The sequence below is a fragment of the Apodemus sylvaticus genome, chromosome 15 (assembly GCF_947179515.1).
Source record: "Apodemus sylvaticus chromosome 15, mApoSyl1.1, whole genome shotgun sequence".
Taxonomy (NCBI): domain Eukaryota; kingdom Metazoa; phylum Chordata; class Mammalia; order Rodentia; family Muridae; genus Apodemus; species Apodemus sylvaticus.
In genome coordinates this window covers 85,768,888-85,790,308 of record NC_067486.1, presented here as the reverse complement: position 1 = coordinate 85,790,308, position 21,421 = coordinate 85,768,888, and the positions used below count along the sequence as shown (strand labels likewise).

At 38.0% G+C, this 21,421-nt stretch overlaps 1 protein-coding gene across 4 annotated transcripts in view; it reads left to right on the top strand.

Annotated features, from left to right (window-relative positions):
* The window catches only part of Prkdc (protein kinase, DNA-activated, catalytic subunit), a 210,698-nt gene that overhangs the window by 16,354 nt on the left and 172,923 nt on the right, over positions 1-21,421 (top strand). For all 4 annotated transcript variants that reach the window (XM_052158779.1, XM_052158780.1, XM_052158781.1 and 1 more), the window contains exons 11-21: positions 2,071-2,217; positions 3,261-3,425; positions 5,881-6,049; positions 8,335-8,384; positions 10,016-10,141; positions 12,325-12,477; positions 14,536-14,648; positions 15,043-15,202; positions 15,877-15,963; positions 17,933-18,052; positions 18,421-18,580. In XM_052158779.1, coding sequence (XP_052014739.1) covers positions 2,071-2,217; positions 3,261-3,425; positions 5,881-6,049; positions 8,335-8,384; positions 10,016-10,141; positions 12,325-12,477; positions 14,536-14,648; positions 15,043-15,202; positions 15,877-15,963; positions 17,933-18,052; positions 18,421-18,580 — 1,450 coding nt within the window. The remainder of the gene's footprint in view (positions 1-2,070; positions 2,218-3,260; positions 3,426-5,880; positions 6,050-8,334; positions 8,385-10,015; positions 10,142-12,324; positions 12,478-14,535; positions 14,649-15,042; positions 15,203-15,876; positions 15,964-17,932; positions 18,053-18,420; positions 18,581-21,421) is intronic.

The window sequence follows — 21,421 nt, the reverse complement described above, 5'->3', positions numbered from 1 at the left end:
GCTACAGGCCAGTCAACATGAACTACTCAAAACAAAACAATAGCTGGACAGCAGTGACACGCCTTTAATCCCAGCACTCAGGGAGGCTGAGGCAGGTGGATCTCTCTGAGTTTGAGTCCAACTTGGTCTACAGGGTAAGTTCCAGGATGGCCAGGGCTGCACAGAGAAACCACCATCACCACCACCACCACCACACACACACACACACACACACACACACACACACAAACAATAAACAAAACAATAAACAAAACAATAAACAAAAGGAACCAACCAACTAACAAAAAGTGCAAAGAAGACTTCAAATCTGATGTCATACAACTGAGAAAACAATCATTTTCCATTTTGTGACTATTTTCTTTTTCTCTCTTCCCTCTCCCCTTATATTTTTACATAAAGAAATACAAGTATTACTTGTAATTTTTGTAGCTTTAAGATTTTCCACAGCATTGGGATTTACTTGATTAATTTTTAACAGTAGCATAATGTGTCATTATGAATCATTATGTTATAAATTGTCCTTTATTTTGTTAAATGATTATTTTTAACTTTTTGCTATTATAAGAAGATAATTAGATACAAGTGCATGAGGAGCCAGTACTAAATTAGTTCAAGTTTAAATGATTCAATACTTTACAGTAAGATGAAAATATTTTCAGTAACTAAGTAGATATTATCTAATTTGTTTTTGGTTGTTGTTTTGTTTTTGAAATAAACTCTTATTCAGGATGAAAAGTATATTTGAAATAAACTCTTAGCACAGGATGATGTGAGACTCAGTCAGCAGTCCTATTAGGTCAGACCCTCTTTGAGTGAGCCGCTTTGGCTGGCTTAATTATTTACTTCTTGGGAAACATGTTTATGACATGCTTTGTGAAAGAAAAGTTTATGAAGTACTTTGTATGATAATTCCATATTTTCAAAATTAATAGGCTTAAAGAGCCAAGAAGGACATGCTCAGATATAATGCTTTGAGAATAATTAGGACATATATTGGTAAATTAGCAGTGGAAGTAGTTGAATTTTCCATGATGCCTTTGATAATTACCTAGATTGGTTTCTATACTTGAGTAGAATTTGTGCTAAAATTAAGAATGCTGTTTTGAACATTCTTAGGGACAGGAAGCCAGTGGGCAGGGACAGGAAGCCAGTGGGCAGCCTCTTCCTTGGCTTCTGCTTAGCTTCCTGCCTCCAGGTGACTGACCTGTTTGAGAGCTTGCCCTTCCCTCAGGGACGAATTGATGTGGAAGTGTTAGTTTAAACAAACTCCTCCCTAAATTGCTCTTGGTCCTGATGTTTAGCACTGCAGTAGAAATCCTGATTAAGGCAACAATGATCTCAAGTTATCTTTCTTCTCTTCCTGCACATAGTAGTTGTTTTTTTTTTTTTTAAAGATTTATTTATTTATTTAATGTATGTGAATACATTGTAGTTGTTTTGTCTTCAGACACACCAAAAGGGGGCATCAGATCACATTGCAGATGGGAATTGAACTCAGGACCTTTGGAAGAACAGTCTCTCCAGCCTCCTGTACATAGTCCTAATGATATCACTTGTAGCTGGATTTCAGAAAAACCTGAAATTGGGCTGACGGATTAATGAGTGAGACACTTGCCTCTAAGCCTGATGATCAAGTTTAATATCTGGGTCCCACGGCAGGACTTTCCCCACGGCGGGACTTTCATAGTTTGTTTCCTTGTCTTTACGCACACGCACACAGACACACACACACACACACACACACACACACACACACACACACAACTACTATACATCACCACACAAACAACAAATGTAGGTAAGAAAAATTTAAATGTGAAGTGCCCTTTTTTGATCATCTCCACTTTCCTGGTCTCTTTTACCTTCCCCTTTTCTTTTAAGAAAAAAATGCATCATATAACAATATATCCTTAGTTAAGAAACTATCTTTTCTGGACCTACGTTAACTAAGCACATTGAAGCAGAATGTTCTGAGTTAAAGCAATCAAACAGTATGTTAATAGTCATATTTGTTTGTGCTTTTATTTTGCCATTAAATGTTGCGAAGGCGTAAGTGTCATGCAATTGCAGATCTCATTTACTGTGGCGGAAGATGCAGAGCTGCATAAGAGCAGGCTGAAGTTCTTTATGGAGCAGTTCTATGGGATCATCAGAAATGCAGACTCCAACAACAAGGACTTAGCCATTGCTATTCGTGGATATGGATTATTTGCGGGAGTATGATTCATTCGTATTTTATGGTTTTAGTTTTATTTAGTTATTTACAGGAATCCATTATTGGTATTCTATTAACAGTTCAATTTTCAGTGTTTACTATGTACTAGCATACATACATTATCTTAGATTCCTCATAGTTCACCTATAAGATGAGTTATTCTGTTTTATACATGGAAAAACAAAAGACCAAGATAATTTAGCTAATCTCTCAAATGCTACCCTGAATTGATCATAAAAAGAATAGCTCTTACCTAATCCATGTCTGTAATTCCAGTGCAGGAAGCAGAGGCAGGAAGATTAAGAATCTGTAGCCAACCTGGGCTACATAGCGCTCTAGGTCCAGGTTAAGCCATCTAAACACACCTAGGACATAGTCAATCAAGAAATACAAACACCTCCAAGCAAACAAAACCCATATAAATTTGATTGTCAAGGTTAGAAGCATCCTCTTTTCCCTTGTACTCTTCAGTCCCCTCATTAAAAATTATAAAACTCTATATAACTAAGTTATGACTAGATATGAAACTATAGTTGTGTTCACTTAAAGTTTTAGACAAAATATCTTAGGAAGACAGGCAGCATATTTAAGAAGACTAGCTGTGTTCCTACCTATAATCCAGGTTTCAGAAGGCTAAATTGCTGTAAGTTGAGGACAGCCTGGGTTACATACTAACCTCAAAGTTAGCCTACGTCTTATCCACCCCACTTCACCCCATCTCCATTTGTTTCTGTTTGAAGCGCTAACTAATCCAGGAACAAAGTAAGTAGTATGTGAGAAATCTCGTGTTTCAGTGATTGCTTTACAGGGCCAGTGCATAGTAAGGACTGTCCTTTAAACAGTCCGCAACTATCTAGGATGTGAATATATATATATAATTATGAAAATTGTAAGATACAGTATTTTATATACAGTAAGATAAACCAGTAAACAGTTTACATTAATAATATTCAGCAGTTTATAACCACGTGTCCTAGTCTGACATGTTAAATACCTGTGTTTGGATGCTGATGAGAGTCCGGCTTCTGTGCTGCTTTCCCTGAAGCCTTGCAAGGTTATAAATGCACAAGATGTTGACTTCATGTATGTGGAGCTCATTCAGCGCTGTAAGCAGATGTTCCTCACCCAGACGGATGCTACCGAGGATCACGTTTACCAGATGCCAAGTTTCCTTCAGTCTATTGCCACCGTCTTGCTTAACCTCGACACAGTAAGTGAAATGGTTACCCTGAGCATGGTTGTAAGTACTTAATCTCATCTCCACAACTAACCCTTGGTTTTAATTAATAAAAAGCACAGGATTTCTTGGTTAAATTATCAATTGTGGAGGTTCTTAATAACAATATAAAATGGATAATTCACTAGTAACTTGCTTGTAGATACTAATTTAATTTTTGAAACAACAAAGTTTAGCAGCTATCACCATTATAACTGTAAGCTCTTGAAATGAGCAGCATTGCTTGTCATATATCTAAAACTCACTAACAGGTAGTAAAAATCCCACAGGACAGGTGCTAATAAGTTGTGTTTGCTAGTCTAACAGTCTGCTGGACCTGTAAAGGTTACTCTTAACTTCTGGTTGTCTCAGAGACTAAAAAGGAACACACAAGCTTTGAGATGAGGCAGTAAAGGGGCCAGGCCCCTCAGGGATGCTCGCTGACTCAGGCTGAGGTACTGGGGTAGGTATCAGTTATAGAGGGTTCTTGGCTTTCAGTTGAGCCAGGTTTGGCATGCCACAGTTCTAAGCCTGAGACATCCCAACTGACTTGTGCAAAGTAAGCCTAAGTAGGAGCTGGGAAAATGTGTGGGGAAGGTGAGGAGGTTGTGACAGACGCGTGAAGCCCTACCCTGTCCTGGGCCCTCTCTTCTGTGGAGGAGCAGAACCCTCCACGAGGAACTTTGAATGATATGGAATGCACTCGGTGTCGGTCCCCCTGTGAACCTCATGGCAGCTTATTAGTAATTGTGTCATAGGTTTTGTTGTTGTTATCTGAAGCAGGCTTACTAAAACTGTTTCTACTCCTGATTTTGTTTTTTTTAAAACCAGGGAATTTTTGATACAGTTCTGGATATATAAATAGTTGAACAAATCAAATATTTTCTAATAATAAAGAATAACTAAATTTATCTTAAAATACTTTGGTTTCTGTATAATTTTACCATTTATTAAAGATTAAAGGAAATTTATATACTAATGAGATGGATTATTTATTTACTTTTACATAAAGATTTAAATCCTGGTTTACTATTTGCTGCTATAGGATGTACAGTATCAGAATTGGTAAGTTATTTTACAACAACCAAAGCTGAGAATGCGTCTTAGCATAAATGTATAGCACAAACTGGCAGAAGTATATTTAGGGCTATTTCAGAACTGGCCTAATACCAAGCCATTATTCATTTAATGATTTTTTAATTTTTTTTAATGGAACTTAAGTCAGAAAAGGCAGACATCCTGTTGTTTTTCTTTTTAAACAGATTATATTTATTTTTATTTCTTAGTCATACAAGTGTTTTGCCTACATCTATGAATATGCACCTCACGTGTATCTGATGTCTAGGGAGGCCCCTGGCGCTAGAGCGACACCGTGGGAACTGTGAGCTACTTTGTGGGCTCTGGGAACCAAATCCTCTGTAAGGGCAATAGGTACTTCCAACTGCCTAGCCTTGTGTGTACCCAGCCTTGACAGTAACTTTTACAGTCAAACATTCTGATACAACATAATTCAAAGATACAATAATTTAATACTTACACGCTGTGACGAATGATAGAAAAATATCAATTTTTTTATTAGTCATTGTTTTTCTATAAGAGGAAAAGCCCAGCATGTCAAATAAAAAGATGAATTCATAATGCAGTTTTGAATTTGAATTGAAGTGTTTCAGGCAGTACATATTGGCTACATTATATGATGTTCAGAAGCTAGGATGTCATCAAGTCATGTGACACAATAGGCAAGCACTTGTAGAAATGTCTTGGATCCTTCACTTCTTATTGGTTTACTGTTTTGTGTCTGGTATTTTGCTTGAATGGGTGTCTGAGCACCACATGCATGCCTGGCTGTTCAAAGGCTGGAAGAAGGCATTAGATTACGTGGACACATAGTTACAGACCGTTGTGGGCTGCCATTTAGGAGTAGATCTTAGCCTGGGAGAGCACCAGTGCTCTTAAACGCCGAGATATCTCCTCAGCCCCGTACCTCCTGGTCTTTACATGCTAGATCTTTTAAAAATCACTTGCCATCTGGGTATTTGGAAATGTTTTACTATTCTGATATATCTTCTGATCCCCATAGTTTATTGAATGATCCTATTTGGATTACAACACACGATTTAAGAAGCTGGAGTCTGGAGCAGAAAAAAATAGGTGTTACCTTTTCCATCTTTCTTAAAGATTCAGATAGCCACTTAGAAGTGTGCTGTAAATACTACTCAGTTTGATTTTGGCAGCTACAATAGTTACATAGGTTAGCAAGTCAGAATTCATATTTACTTGTGACTACTTCAATTATAATAAAATAGAGTATATATCTATATATGTACTATTTCTACTATTTATATATTATGTATTAAAAAATATATATCATTATAGCATATTACATATTATAATAAGACATTCTATTTATTCCCTGTTCTAATTTTGAGTTTTTCTCCATTTCTGGTAGGTTCCAGAGGTATATACTCCAGTACTGGAACATCTCATGGTGGTACAGATAGACAGCTTCCCTCAGTATAGTCCCAAAATGCAGTTGGTGTGTTGTAAAGCAATAGTAAAAGTTTTCCTAGCCTTAGCAGAGAAAGGACCAGTTCACTGGAATTGCATTAGTGCTGTGGGTAAGCTTGCCCCTTATTTTCATTCTTAATGTGGTAAATGCTAAACATTTAACATGCTATTTGATATACTTAAAGAAAATCTGGTTTCCTAATTCTTTGTGCATATATTAATTTTAGAAAACTTTTTTTGTTATTTTTTATTTGATATATTTTTTATTTACATTTCAAATAATTTCCCCTTTCCAGGATCCCCCCCCCCCCGAAAGTCCCATAAGCCCTCTTCCTTCTCCCTGTTCCCCAGTTTACCCCTTCCTACTTCCCTATCTTGGTATTCCCCAACACTGCTGCACTGAGCCTTTCCAGAACCAGGGGCCACTCCTTTCTTCTTCTTGGGCATCATTTGATATATGAATTGTTTCTTGGGTATTCCAAGCTTCTGGGCTAACATCAGCTTATCAGTGAGTGCATACCATGTGTGTTCTTTTGTGATTGTGTCACCTCACTCAGGATGACATTCTCTAGTTCCACCCACTTGCCTAAGAATTTCATGAATTCATTGTTTTTCATTGTTGAGTTGTATTCCATTGTGTAAATATACCACAGTTTCTGTTTCCATTCCTCAGTTGAGGGACATCTAGTTTCTTTCCAGCTTCTGGCTATTATAAATAAGGCTGCTATGAACACAGTGGAGCCTGTGTCCTTATTACATGCTGGGGAATCCTCTGGGTATATGCCCAGGAGTGGTATAACGGGGTCCTCTGGTAGTATCATGTGAAAACTTTTCATTTTGATGGATCAAAATCTTTTTTTTTTATTAGACTTTGGAGTCAATGGTACCTATTATTTTTTTACATAGAATTTTTTACTTTCTTTTTGATAATTTCAAAGATGTAAACAACACATCTGGATTATATGTTCCCATGTTTTAGTTACTGTTCTATAGGTGTGAAGAGACAATCTGACCAAGGCTACTTATAAAAGAAAGCATTAATTGGGACTTGCTCATAGATACAGGGAATTTAGTTAGTCCATGATCATCATGGCAGGAATCATGGCAGCAGATAGGCAGACATGGTGCTACAGCAGTAGCTGAGAGCTCACATCTGATCTGCAAGGGTAGTCAGAGAGAGAGAGACAGAGAAATAGAGAGACAGGCAGAGAGATGGAGAGAGAGAGACAGAGAGAGACAGACAGAGACAGAGAGAGACACACAGAGAGAAACAGAGACAGAGACAGAGATAGACAGAGAGATGGAGAGAGAGAGACAGACAGAGACAGACAGAGACAGAGACAGAGAGAGACAGAGACACACACACACACACACACACACACACACACACACAGAGAGAGAAAGAGAAGAAGCAAGGGTTTTAGTACTCTCAAAGTTTGCTCCCAGTGACACAGCTTTTCCCACAAAGCCACACCTCCTAATCCTTCCCAAGCAGTTTCATGAACCGAGGTACCAAGCATTTCAAGTGTATAAATGAGCCCATGGGTGTCATTCTCATATAAATTACCACAATGCCTTCCTCCTGCTCCATGTATGAACCCTCCATTTCTTCCTCCCACTTACCCCTCCATGTTCTCTCTCATTGTTAAAAACCTATTAATAGTCCTATTGCTGCTGCTTGTTGACTTGATCTTGTGCAGCTAGCTACAGTGAGTTTGTAGATATGGTGGCCATGCCATGTCTAGAAGACAGCATTTCATAGCATCCTCCTCAGCCTTTGGCCCTTAACATTCTTCTCACTCTTCTCCCAAGATATTCCAGAGCCTTGGGGCGTTGGTGGGAATATAGGTACCCCATTTAAGGCTGATTTTCAGCATCTTGACTGGTTCTGAGTATCTGCATTACCTGCTGCCCACTGTAGAGAGATACTTCTAAGCTTAAAATTTTAGACAAGATGGAGTACATTCAGAGTTGTGTGGCCCTAGACAAGCATTAAATAGTTAGAAGGCAGTTTTATGATGTCTGTTTGACAAGGTAACTATAATACTGTAATAGATTCTTCCACAGGGCATTGTGCTATGGATTTTTTTTTTTTTTTTTTTTTTTTTTTTTTTTTTTGGCTTCTGAATCTATTTTTATTTTGTTTTATTTATTTTGGGCAGAGCATCACTATGCAGCCTAGGCAACTTTGAGCTCCACACTTGTCCAGCCTCTACTTTCCAAATGTTGAGGTGTTAGATGTGTTCCCAGACCAACTTCAGTTTCTGATTCTCAATAGTTGAGAATTTAAAACTAGAAATATTAACAAATTTCACATAAAGTAATGATCATTTTTATTGAGTGATTGTGCTTCTTAATGTTTCCTTTATTGTTATTTTGTTTTCTTCATTTTTAGTGCATCAAGGTTTAATTAGAATATGCTCTAAGCCAGTGGTCCTTCAAAAGGTAAATTCTGATTCTAAAGTTTCAAAACGTGCTCTTATTACTGGATGTTACAAACACTGTCTCAGCAGTAAATATATAAAAAAGCCTTTCTTAGTTTAGCCACCATCACCCATTTTCTTGAGACATATTTTTATACATTGCATGCTGCCTTTGAACTTGATGTAGCCAAATATCACTTGTAATGTTTCTGCCTGTGCTTTATAAGTGCTAGGATTACAGGTGTACATCAGCGTGCCACATTCATGTAGTGCTGGGGGTTGAACCCAGGCTTTTGTGCATACTAGGCAAGCAGTCTGCCAGCTAAGGCCATCTCACCCATGCCTTACATTTTGAAGTTTCATGTATGAATATCAGCCTCTGTTGGACAAATATACTTCTAAGGAATAAAATGATGTTACATATACTTACACATTTTTCTTTCAGTGTGTGTGTGTGTGTGTGTGTGTGTGTGTGTGTATGCACATGCTGTAGTGAGCTTGTGGTGATTAGAAGGCAATGCTTAAGATTTAGTTCTCTTCTTCCACCATGTGGGTTCCAGGAATTGAACACAAGGCATCAGGCTTAGTAGTAAGTGTGTTTACCTGCTGAGGTATCTTGCTGTACCTGACACCTATATCTTTACAAAGAATCGCGTATCTAGGAGAAGATATACATGTATACATGTTAGCGGAACTCTGTCCGCTAACTCTCAGTGGAATTAGAGTCTGAATCACATGAGAAGAGGGATGATTTGTAGGGTTTGGTAAGTAGGTGGGTTAAAATTTCTCATTGGCTATAGTCGTTGTCTTACTGTTGCAGGAAATACTAAAATAGAACCCACACTGTTGTCAGCATGGCATCGGCAGGCTGGCTGGCCAGGCATTGGTGGGCAGTGGCTAGCCTGTTCTCATTTCATAGAGACTCTCTGACTCAGAGCTCTGAAATCTCTTCACCTAACTCACCAAGTTCCCACTGGTGGGTCACTTCCACGCCATCCCCATGTTTTAAAACTCCCACGGCCTTTTGTGATATATTTCTGACAAACCCACATTTTGTTGCCATACCTTTCTCTCTGGAACCCAGTCGAGTGGCTGCATGAAGGAAAACACCACACAAACTTAGTTCAGAATCAGTGGTAACTCAGTGTTGGGCAGATTAACGGGCATCCTAATCCTGTGACCCATATTAAATATAAGTCCTCTAGTGGCGACTCGCCATCTAAACCTGGAGACACCAGTAGCTACATCTTGTCCTCTTGCTATCCCTGCCCGAAAGCCCCCATCTCTCCCTCCCTTACCTCCTCTCTTCCTCTATGTAACCCAGAAGTCCTGCCTGCTCGCTCAGTGATTGGTTCCTTTATTCGTTAGGGGAAGGTTCACAAGAAGTCACCTGAGTACATGGTTCACTCTTTGTTCCAGACAGTCCCTCCTGGGAAAGCGGAATTAACCGCAAAATACAAACAGCACCAGGGCCATCCACAGCATCTTACCTCTCCAGTGTGCTCTCATTATGTCGTCTTACTTTCTTTAGTTTATTACAGAATTTATATTGGTTGCTGTTTTAGTTTAGAAAATTCTGTAAGTCATTATGTTCTGACATCAGCTGTCTTGTGTGTCTACCAGTCAATAATGGGATCTTGTCTTCTTCTCCAGGATGTTGAGTCTAGGTCAGAGAACCGTTGGGCCTCGGAGGAAGTCAGAACAGGCAGGTGGAAAGTACCCACGTACAAAGACTATGTGGATCTTTTTCAGCATCTTTTAGGCTGTGACCAGATGGAGGTAAAATTTTATATATATTTTTATTGCCCTTCCATATTTGGGGAGCTTACCACACATTCATGTGGCAGTCAGAAGACAACTTCTAATAACCAGTTTTGTCCTTTCATCAAGTGGTTCCCAGAGATTAATCTCGGATTGTAAGACTTGCGGACAAATGCCTTTGTTTATTTAGCTATCTCTCTAAGCTATTTTTTTATTTTTTGAATCACGCTCTTATGTAGCTCAAGCCTGGAACTAAGAATCAGCTTGACCCCCTGATACTCTTGCTTCCAACTCCAGCCAAATTTTATAATGTGAAAGCTATAAAAGTATTCCACTTCTCATCTTTATTGAGCGGTTTAACTAAACAAATACAAACTAAAAATCAAGCAGACAAGACACCCTATTTCAGGAAAATAAAACAAAGCATCTCCATAGTTATAGATGTTTTAGTCTGCATTCCTGTTTTCATGATAAAACACCATGACCAAAAGCAACTTGGGGAGAAAAGCGTTTTGTTCTGTATTTCCATATCACAGTCCATCCTTGATGAAGTCAGGACGGGGACCTGGAGACCCCAAGCAAGGCAGAGGCCATTAAGGCTGCTTACTAACTTGCTCCTCTTGGCTTGCTTATTTATTTATTTATTTTTTCATCCAGGACTGGTGCCATAAAGGTGGCACTGCCCACAGTTATCTGGGCTCTCCCATTATATCAATCATCAACCAAAAAAAGCTCAAAGCCTTGCCTACAGGCCAGTCCTCTGAAGCATTTTCTCACTTAAGATTCCTACTTCCCAGATGATTCTAGTTTATGTCAAGTTGACATAAATACTAGTTAGAACAGTGTCAGATATTTATTTCAGAATTTTGTTGAACTTTTAATTTTTTTTCTTTTTCTCAAGACTTCAATTTTTGTGAAGCCTTGGCTATCCTGGAACTTGTTCCGTAGAACATACCTAGAACTTACAAGAGATCTGCTTGCTTCTGTGTCCCACGTACTGCGATTAAAGGCATGTGCCACCGCTGTCCTGCAGAAAGTTCTTTCTTAAAGCATACTTACAATAGTGTAAGTCAAAGCACTTAAAAGTAAAGTAAAATGGGAGCTAATGATGGTACTCAGTGGTTGAGCATTTGTGTAACACACACACAGAATCCTGGATTTGTTCTTCAGCATTGAAAAAACAAGTTAACTTTTAATACTCCTTCTACAAGGTCCTTCTCTTTCTCCTTACTTAATCTGTCCTTCCTCTGCTTTGCCTGTCTGAGTCTTTCCTGTCCTCTCTATGCTCCCCTACCCATTATCTCTTGCTTGAATATGCTAAATGTATTCTTCCACTGTGCTACATCCACCTCTGTCTGTTTGATGGGTAGATTAATCTAGTTTGTTTAATAATTCTGGGGGTCAATATGTATTTATTAATTATATCACTTGTATTAAAATAATTCCTTTTGCCTAATATGTTGCCAGGTGATAATTTTTTGGTTTCTGGTGGCTAGCATACCTCAACAAAACATTAACAGTCTAGGATAAGAAATTTTTCACAACAGGTGATTTCTGTCCTATCAAAAGCCATACATTCTTAGTTTCTTCTTTTTGTTTTAAAATTGGCTTTAAATAGTATATCAAGTGGATGGGTGTAATAGTGACGTACAGCTTGGATGTGAAATAACCTCAGTATTGAGGATGTGGTTGCTTCTGAGGTGGAAGCCAACTTGGGCTATATGAGATCCCATCAAAGAAGACTGTAAGTAGCTGTAGTGTGATTTGGTGGAACCTTGCTTGCTTGGGATGTAAGAGACCCTTACTAAATCCTCTCTTACTGAGGATTTAGTCCTCAGTAACTGAGATGGAGGGAGGTAGGAGAGATTAAGAGAGAACACAAGCTATATTATGCCGGTGTGTGTTTATACACAGATACACAAACCAATTTAACCTAAATGCTGTGACAGCTGACCAGCATTCTCTCATTCACGTCCATGTACACAATATTAAATCATACTATGTGTTTAAAATGTAACAATACTGTGAAAAGATATATTAAGTTTTGAAGCTTTAAACCTCCAGGCAAATTAGTCACAGTTCATATATTATTTCCATTATATTTCAGTAAACACATACCTCTGAAAGTACACATTTTAATGCTTATAAAATTTTTAATCTAAGATTATTTTTTAACTCTTTATATTTTTCTTTATTTACAGGATTTTATTTTAGGAGATGAAACATTTCTCTTTGTGAATTCCTCCCTTAAAAGTCTGAATCGTTTACTCTATGATGAATTTATGAGATCAGTTTTGAAGATTGTGGAAAAATTGGATCTTACACTGGAGAAACAGACTGTTGGAGAGGAGGAGGTTAGCAGAGCCTATCAGTAACTTTGTATCATTCCAATAGCAACCCTTTGTATACTTGGGACAATAGCACATCTTCAAGGGAGAAAGGGAAATAGGTTTCTTTGTGATGATTAATGTGCCTTAGGTGCTTTTTTTGTTGAATGTAATCCAATATATAGAATGTTATCAAAAGAGTATTCAAAAAGCAATTTATATGGTTAGTGTGTTAAAATAATGTTTTTTAGTCAGGTGTGGTGCTATTTTTGATAACAACTTTTGAGAAGCTCAGATAGCAAGTTGACGGCAAGCCTGCATTACAAAACAAAACCTGGCCTCAGCGAGCCTGCATGTATGGCTAGCACCATTTCAGGTAGCCCACGGCCACCTGACCTCCAGAGGGTCCAGCATGGCCTCTTCAGGCATGCATACACACACACACACACAGACACACACAAAAGTAAAAGTAAATCTTAATTAAAAAAATAAGACCATTCACCTAAGGTGGACTGGATATGATGCCTTACTCTTATAATTCTGGCACTGTAGAGATTTAGTTAGGAAGATTGTCATGAGTTTAAAACCATCCTGAGCTTCATAGTGATTTCCATGTCAGTATGTCCCAGCTTTAAATTATACATAAACATATGTAAACACAAACCTTCCCTAAAGATGCTTCCTGGAACTGTATTAACAGCAAGCCCACCTACAATTTAGAACATGTCTGGCATTGTTAGTTTTAGTCACTTCTCTTCCTCTGATGTCACCTGCCACCTCTGTGACAGCTGGTCTCCTAGTCTTTCGCCAGTTCTCACTCTGTGTTTGTTTGTCTGGTTTTTTTTTTTTTTTTTTTTTTTTTTTTTTTTTTTTTTTTTTTGGTTTTTCGAGACAAGGTTTCTCTGTGTAGCCCTGGCTGTCCTGGAACTCACTCTGTAGACCAGGCTGGCCTCGAGCTCAGAAATCCACCTGCCTCTGCCTTCCAAGTACTGGGATTAAAGGTGTATGCCACCACTGCCCGGCTCACTCTGTGGTTTTTGTTTTGTTGGAAATACTGTCCACTATATAGCCTAGGGTGAGCACTAAACTCACAATCCTGCATTGAACTCTAAAATGCCAGGATTGTAAGATGCACTACTACACTATATTTGTATATTTCCTTGTTGTTTAACTTTAGAATTTGAGTACAAAAAATTATATCTTAAAACAGATTTGAGAATATTACCTTAAAATTATGGTTAAAACTGATCTGGGCATGGTCTTATATGTCTGTAATTCTAGATTTTAAAGATATGGAGTTCAGGGTCAGCCTGGACTATATATCAAATTTGAGGCTTATATGGATGACTTCAGAGTAGGACCTTGTCTTAAAAAATACATAAATAAATAGAATAAAATCATATATTTTCCAAAAATAAGTATCTATTATGCATTATTCTTTTATGTAGCAATTAGAAACTAGCGCTCCATTATTGATACTTTCTCCTTTCTGAAGTTTGTCTCAGTCAAGATGTTATCATTATTTTAAAAAATACAGCCCTTCCCTGATGTTGGCTATGTGTTGGCTTCCAACCCTTGGGAGGCAGAAGCAGTACAACTGCCATGAGTTCAAGGGTGTAGCCTACTCTACACCTTGGCTTAAAAACTTTTTAAAATGGAAAGATAATTCCCTCCCCACCTATATTTCATATTTGTCCAAATTTTTCTTTCTTTTTTTTTTTTGTTGTTTTTTGTTTTGTTTTGTTTTGTTTTTGAGACAGGGCTTCTCTGTATAGCCCTGGCTGTCCTGAACTCACTCTGTAAACCAGGCTAGCCTTGAACTCAAAAATACACCTGCCTCTGCCTCCCAGAGTGCTGGGATTACAGGCCTGCGCCACCACCGCCCGGCTCAATTTTTTCTTATAAGTCCTTTGGTTTTCTGTTTCTGTTCTCATTTTTAAAATTCTTAAAGACTTGATTATGTCTTTCTCACTTTTGTGTTCTTTCTGTATAAAGCACTTCTGTATGACAGTTTCATTGGACAGTTATTTGTTGAATGAATGATGTGGTAAATGGAACAGTTCTTGATCTGAGAAACTTTTTCAGGATGGAAGCCCTGCTGATGTCTGGCAGATCCCAACTTCAGATCCAGCTGCTAACTTGCGCCCTGCTAAACCAAATGATTTTTCAGCTTTCATTAACCTGGTGGAGTTTTGCAGGTATTTTGTAGAATTTTAATTTTTTAAGAGGGAAAATCTGTTTAATAACTGTAATAGAGGAGAGCGCTTGTATAAAATGTAAGAGTTAAAATAGTAAATGACTTATAATCTAAAATTACTTCTGTATACTTTTAAAATATTTCTAGCAGTTTAGACTTAGCTTTTTGGGGTGTGTGTGTGTGTGTGTGTGCGTGTGTGCTTTTTCTAAAAAGTTACAAGATCTCAGGCAGGAAAAAAAGAAACATAAATATCCTTAAAGGTGCTAGAAAGTCTAACAGTGTTGTACATGGAATTGTCCATCACTGTTACAGCTCATATTTTTGTCTCATTGTTTTACAGCTTAGTAAGAATTAATAGGATAAAACTTTCTTCCTGAAATATTTTGTCTTTATAGGGAGATTCTTCCTAAGAAACAAGTAGGCTTTTTTGAGCCATGGGTTTACTCATTTGCATATGAGTTAATCTTACAGTCTACACGCTTGCCACTCATCAGTGGTTTCTACAAATTGCTTTCTATTGCAGTGAAAAATGCCAGGAAAATAAAATATTTTGAGGTAAGTGTTTCTTAGGAACCTGAACAATTCTTGCGTTCCTTTTATGGCTCTTGTGTTTATAGAGTGCTTATGGCATATGTAGTTTTAAAGTCTACTTTTGATGATTAAAAAGAAAACTGGTTTGTGGGTGTTAATTAGAAGACTCTTAAAAAGTTAGTAGCATTTTCTACTTTGATTTTTTAAGCATCTCGATAATTATATAAAATTACCAACTCTTCTAAGTAATCCTGGGACCAAAATATTACTCTAGAAGTCCCAGATTTTCTCAAGATTTTGCTAGTCAGAGACACTTCTGGGAGTCTACAAGACATCTATGTTACAAACCCTTCAAATGTCCTGGTGCCATCAAGTTTGGGAAAGACTTAAGTTGTACAGCTGAAGCTCCTGTTGGTAACACAAAAGCCTTAGGTGGAGCCAATGTATCTTTACTGGAAGACGAAGAAGGGATAGAGTTGAGCATCTCCTATGGCTTGGGCAGTCCCCAACTCCCCCTGCTCTGCTTCTGCTTGAAATCTGTTCGAGTGCATCCTTGGAACTGAGTCTCCCTTCTCCAAACTAGATGATGGCAACATGAAAAGGATTGAACCTCTGGAGAAAGATTGAGAAGTGGGAGATGAGGGTGTGAAAGTTTTTGATTTTTGCTTGACATAATAGTTTGCTGCTTTGTTTGACAGGGAATTAGCCCAAAGAGTCTGAAACATTCTCCTGAAGATTCAGAAAAGCATTCTTGCTTTGCTTTATTTGCAAAATTTGGCAAAGAGGTAATATTTAAGTAATTTGTTTTAATGTGTTACAAGGTTTTTTAAATGGATGTTTAGTTTAAAAAATTGAAGTGATTATTAGCAACATATTTATTTATTTATATATATATATACATATATATATATTTTTTGAGTTTTGTATTTGCTCCTTTGTTTGAAATAGGGTCTCATTATGCAGCTTTAGCTGGTTTGGAACGCACTATGTAGACCAGGTTATCCTAAAACTCATAGAGATATGTATGTCTCTGCCTTCTGAGTGCTAGGGTCAAACGTATATGTTATCAGGCCAGCTTTTTTTCCCCTTCAATTTTTGATATATTTCCGTACGTGTTTATGGGTGCATATGTATCATGGTATACATATGCATGTTAGAAGATAAATTACAGGAGTTGGTTCTCTCATGTCATTATGTGGATTCCAAACTCTGGTCAACAGTCTTGGAGACCAGCTCAATAATGCACTAACTCACTGAGCCATCTCTCTAACCTTGGAAATTGTTTTTTAAAATTCAGATCGTGAGTGAGTTTTTATTTATATGCTCGGTTGATGGGTTGCACCCTGCTAAACCAAATGATTTTTCAGCTTTCATTAACCTGGTGGAGTTTTGCAGGTATTTTGTGGAATTTTAATTTTTTAAATTAAATTAAAGTTATTGATGGTGGTGTTTTTTTTTTTTTTAATTTACTTATTGTCTGTGTATATGACACATGTGTACGTCACAAATCAATCTGAAAAAGCCAGTTTTCTTCCACACTGTGTGTCCTGGGCCAAACTCACTTTGTCAAACTTGATGGCAAGTGCTTTTACTTCCTGAGGTATCTTTCTGGCTCCTTTACATGACAGGGTTTTGAAGTGTAGCCAGGTGGTCCTTGAGCTTCTGTTCCTCTCTCCTCAGGTAGGCAAATATTGGGATGACGTATTTGTCCTGGTAGTAAGGTCTTTTAAAAGCTTCACCCAGGAAATCACTGCTCCAAAAACTGCTTAAATTCTCAGGAAAATAATCCATTTGAGTAATAACAACTCAAATATAATAATATTAATAAATAATTATTTACAATAATGGATTGCATTGTGATATTTTTGTATATCTATAATGTACATTGATCATAGCTCATCCCTTTTCTTAGCTTTATAAAAAGTGGAAACTTTATATAAAAAGCTTTACATAAATGGGAATAAGTACTTAAATTAACTTTTTCTGGGAATTGGCATTGTATGTATGTATGTATGTATGTATGTATTTAAGTAATTTCTTTATTTATGTATTACAGATATGTACACTGTAGCTGTCTTCAGACACCCCAGAAGAGGGATCAGGTCCCATTACAGGTGGTTGTGAGCTACCATGTGGTTGCTGGGATTTTTTTACTCAGGACCTTCAGAAGAGCTGTCAGTGCTCTTACCCGCTGAGCTAGCTCACCAGCCCTAGCATTTAGTTTTTAAGCAAATGTAGTTATGACAAAGGCTGCATGCTTGTTTTTCACATTTAAGAAGAGGTTTTATGGGAGCTGGAGAGGTGGCTCAGCGGTTAAGAGCACTTCCGAAGGTCCTGAGTTCAAATCCCAGCAACCACATGGTGACTCACAACCATCTGTAATGGAGATCTAATGTACTCTTCTGGTGTGTGTCTGAAGACAACCACAGTGTATTCATATAAATAAAAGTAAATAAATCTTTAAAAAAAAAAAAAAAGAAGAAGAAGAGGTTTTATGCCGGGCAGTGGTGGCACACGCCTGTAATCCCAGCACTCTGGGAGGCAGAGGCAGGCGGATTTCTGAGTTTGAGGCCAGCCTGGTCTACAGAGTAAGTTCCAGGACAGCCAGGGTTACACAGAGTAACCCTGTCTCGAAAAAACCAAATCAAAAAAAAAAAAAAAAAAAAGAAGAAGAAGAAGAGGTTTTATTTTTAATTTTCAAATTGTAAACTGTACTCTGAAACCCAGCTTTTTTGTATGTTCTTTCTTGCTAAGGTATCAGTTAAGATGAAGCAGTACAAGGATGAACTGTTGGCCTCCTGTTTGACCTTTGTCCTGTCCTTGCCACATGACATCATTGAGCTTGATGTTAGAGCCTACGTTCCTGCGTTGCGGGTAGGTGTGTTTTCTTGAGTAGACCCTTAACTTTGATCACCACTTGGTTTCCTAGAAGACATGGAAATGCCAAGTTAAAGCAGGTGCTGACCCAGCAGTAAGCTTGATCACTTCCTAGCTGGTAGTTTTTAATAACCGAAGTTAATCTGCTCCTCCCCTACAAATTGATCTGAGAATTGGGTCTTGCATGTGTTGAAAGCCTGCAGTAAATCCCCAGCCGTGGACTGCTCTTGTTTCTTTTCCTCTGGTGTTTTGAACTATGTCCACTAACTAACTTTCAACAGTTTCTCGGGACTAACAATAGAAAGTATGTTAATTAGAAACAATAAACATAATTGATGGGTTTTCCTTTTTGTATTGACATATAGATGGCTTTCAAGCTGGGCCTGAGCCATATGCCACTGGCAGAAATAGGTCTACATGCCCTTAAAGAATGGTCAGTTCACATTGACAAGTCTTTAATGCAGCCTTACTACAAAGACATTCTCCCCTGCCTTGATGGTTACCTGAATACTTCAACCTTATCAGGTAAGTTTTATAGAAATTGGGAGGAGTATCATAAATAAAATTAAAATATGCTAATAAACTGATCTTATATTTTTTGAGCTTGTAAGATTCCATCACAGAATAATCAAAGTGTTTGGTTGGTTTTTGTTTTAACTTGTCATTTCTTAGGTGATTTGTTAATATTTATAAACTGGAAGGAAACTGAAGCTTACTTTGAGACTGTAATTTAATTATAAGATTTCTCCCTTTCTTTCCTTCCCCACTATCCTTCAAATACATGGCCTGTTTATTTACTGTGAGTACATGCATATATGCATATACTCACATATTCCTAAACATTACCTGCTGAGTCCCTGTAATGTTACCTGTTTGTGCCATCGTGGCTGACTACTTGGCAGTGGACAGCTAACTGGTATGCTCTACCGTGGAAGGCCACATCCGCTCTCAGCTTTTCTCAGCTGCCTGTCATTTTTCCTGTAGCATTGAGGTCATCCAGGCTTTTCTGTGTGTTATGTTCATTGCTGTCACCCTTGTTCAGCTAATGTTAGGACAGTCGTGTTGGTAACGTCTCTGTGGGTGTACCTTCTGATATTGATAGGAGACATGATATCATTGCCAATGCCCCGAACCTCTGTTTATTACAGTCTTTCTGCTGTCTTTTTTGCAGTATTCCTGAGCCTTAGGGGTCGTAGTACTCTATAGATGTCTCCACTGGGACAGGGCCCAACATTTTTGCATTATGTTTGGTTGTGGTTTTCTGTAGTAGTCTCTGTTTAGTGCTGAGAGAAGTTTCTTTGATGAGGGTTGAAGACTACACTTCCCTGTGTGTATAAAGACTTATGTTTATAGATCGGTGTTAGGGATTATCATGGTTTAGTAAATTCATAGTTATAGGTTCTCCAGTAACATTGACTTCACTGGTATTGAAGCTAGGTTTCCAGTACCAGGCATGATTTCCTATTGTGTTCTTATAGGTCTGGTCTTTTCTTTTCTTTTCTCTTCTCTTCTCTTCTCTTCTCTTCTCTTCTCTTCTCTTCTCTTCTCTTCTCTTCTCTTCTCTTCTCTTCTCTTCTCTTCTCTTCTCTTCTCTTCTCTTTCTTTCTTTCTTTCTTTCTTTCTTTCTTTCTTTCTTTCTTTCTTTCTTTCTTTCTTTCTTTCTTTCTTTCTTTCTTTTCTTGTTGTTGTTGTTGTTTTTTCTCTGTATAGCTCCAGCTGGCTGTCCTGGAACTCACTCTGTAGACCAGGCTGGCCTCGAACTCAGAAATCCACCTGCCTCTGCCTCCCAAGTGCTGGGATTAAAGGTGTGTGTCACCACTGCCCAGCTTTGCTTTGCTTTGCTTTGCTTTGCTTTGCTTTGCTTTGCTTTGCTTTGCTTTGCTTTGCTTTGCTTTGCTTTGCTTTGCTTTGCTTTTCGTTTCGTTTCGTTTCTTTTCCTTTCCTTTCTTTTCCTTTCTTTTCTTTCTTTCGTATCTCTCTTTCCTTTCTTTCTTTCTTTCTTTCTTTCTTTCTTTCTTTCTTTCTTTCTTTCTTTCTTTCTTTCTTTCTTTCTTTCTTTCTTTCTTTTTTTTAGGCCCTAAGTTCAATTATAGAGCTGTCAGTAACACCAAGGTATGTAGGTTTTTAGTACCAGGCATGGTTTCCCATTGTTGAGTGGGTCTTAAGTCCAGTTATAGAGCTGTTGGTAACACCAGCGTCTGTGTACCACTAGTCACTCTTAGGGTATGATGTCATGCTGTTATTGATGTGGTTCATAAGCAGCGTAGCAGCCAAGGGTGTTCATTGCCTTCTTCCGTGGAGAACCTGGATGGTACCTTTTGGTGCCATGAGAGCCAGGCCTCAGGGAGAGGACATTGAGGTCAGCTACCTTCAGGTGCCTTCGCACCCTGTTTCTGAAGGGCATGATTTGCTTAGCAGTAGGGACTTACCTTCTCCCCCTGGTTACAGGGTAACCAAGGAGAACAATAGCCTCTCCTGGCTATCAAAGTTTCTATTGAGAAATCAGCTGTTATTTCTGATTTCTGATGTAGTTTGCTTTATATGTGACTTGATTTTTTTTTTCCTCTTGCTGACTTCAACACACTTCCTTTTTAAGGTATGCTTAGTGGTATGATATGCCATTAGGATTTTATTTTCTGGTTTGTCTATTTGGTATTCTTTGTATGGATGTATCTTTCCTCAGATTGGGGAAGTTTTCTTTTATGATCTTGTTGAAGATCTGGCCTATGCCATTGACTTGGGATTCTTCTCTCTCATCTATATTGTTATTCAAAGGTTTCATTTTTTTCATAGTATCCCACATTTTCTTTCCTATGTTTAAATTTTTTCATGTTTCTCTTTCATTGTCTTTGAGCTATTCTGACTTCTGCTTGATCCATTCTGCTTGTTTTCTTAAGGGACAATTTTTGAATTTTGGTTTATTTTAAAAACACAGAAATATTATAAGAATACCTTTTCATTCCAATCCTAGATGTGAGAAATGAGGCTGCTTTAGATTGTCCACAGAAGCTACTATGATGTGCCTCATGCTCTGACAGGGGTGTGATTTTTGACAGCTACAAATAGTTTCTGTGACTGTGTGACATTTGGAATTCTGGGTACCTTTTGATTGTAAGTGCATTGGTCTATAAATGCTAGGGCCCCCAAGAGTGCTATGGGTTGTTGGTTGTTGTTGGTCTCTGTTTAAGGAGTCAGGTGCAAAGAAGAAACAAGAGGAAGAACATAGATACTCTGATTGCAGAAGATTGAACTTGCCCCAGGAACTCAACACCTCTAATCAGCAGGCAGTAGTCTAACAATAATGTCATCACCCCCTTTCTGACCTGTGACTTCATTCAGGGATCTTTCTCCTTTCCTCTCTGTTCC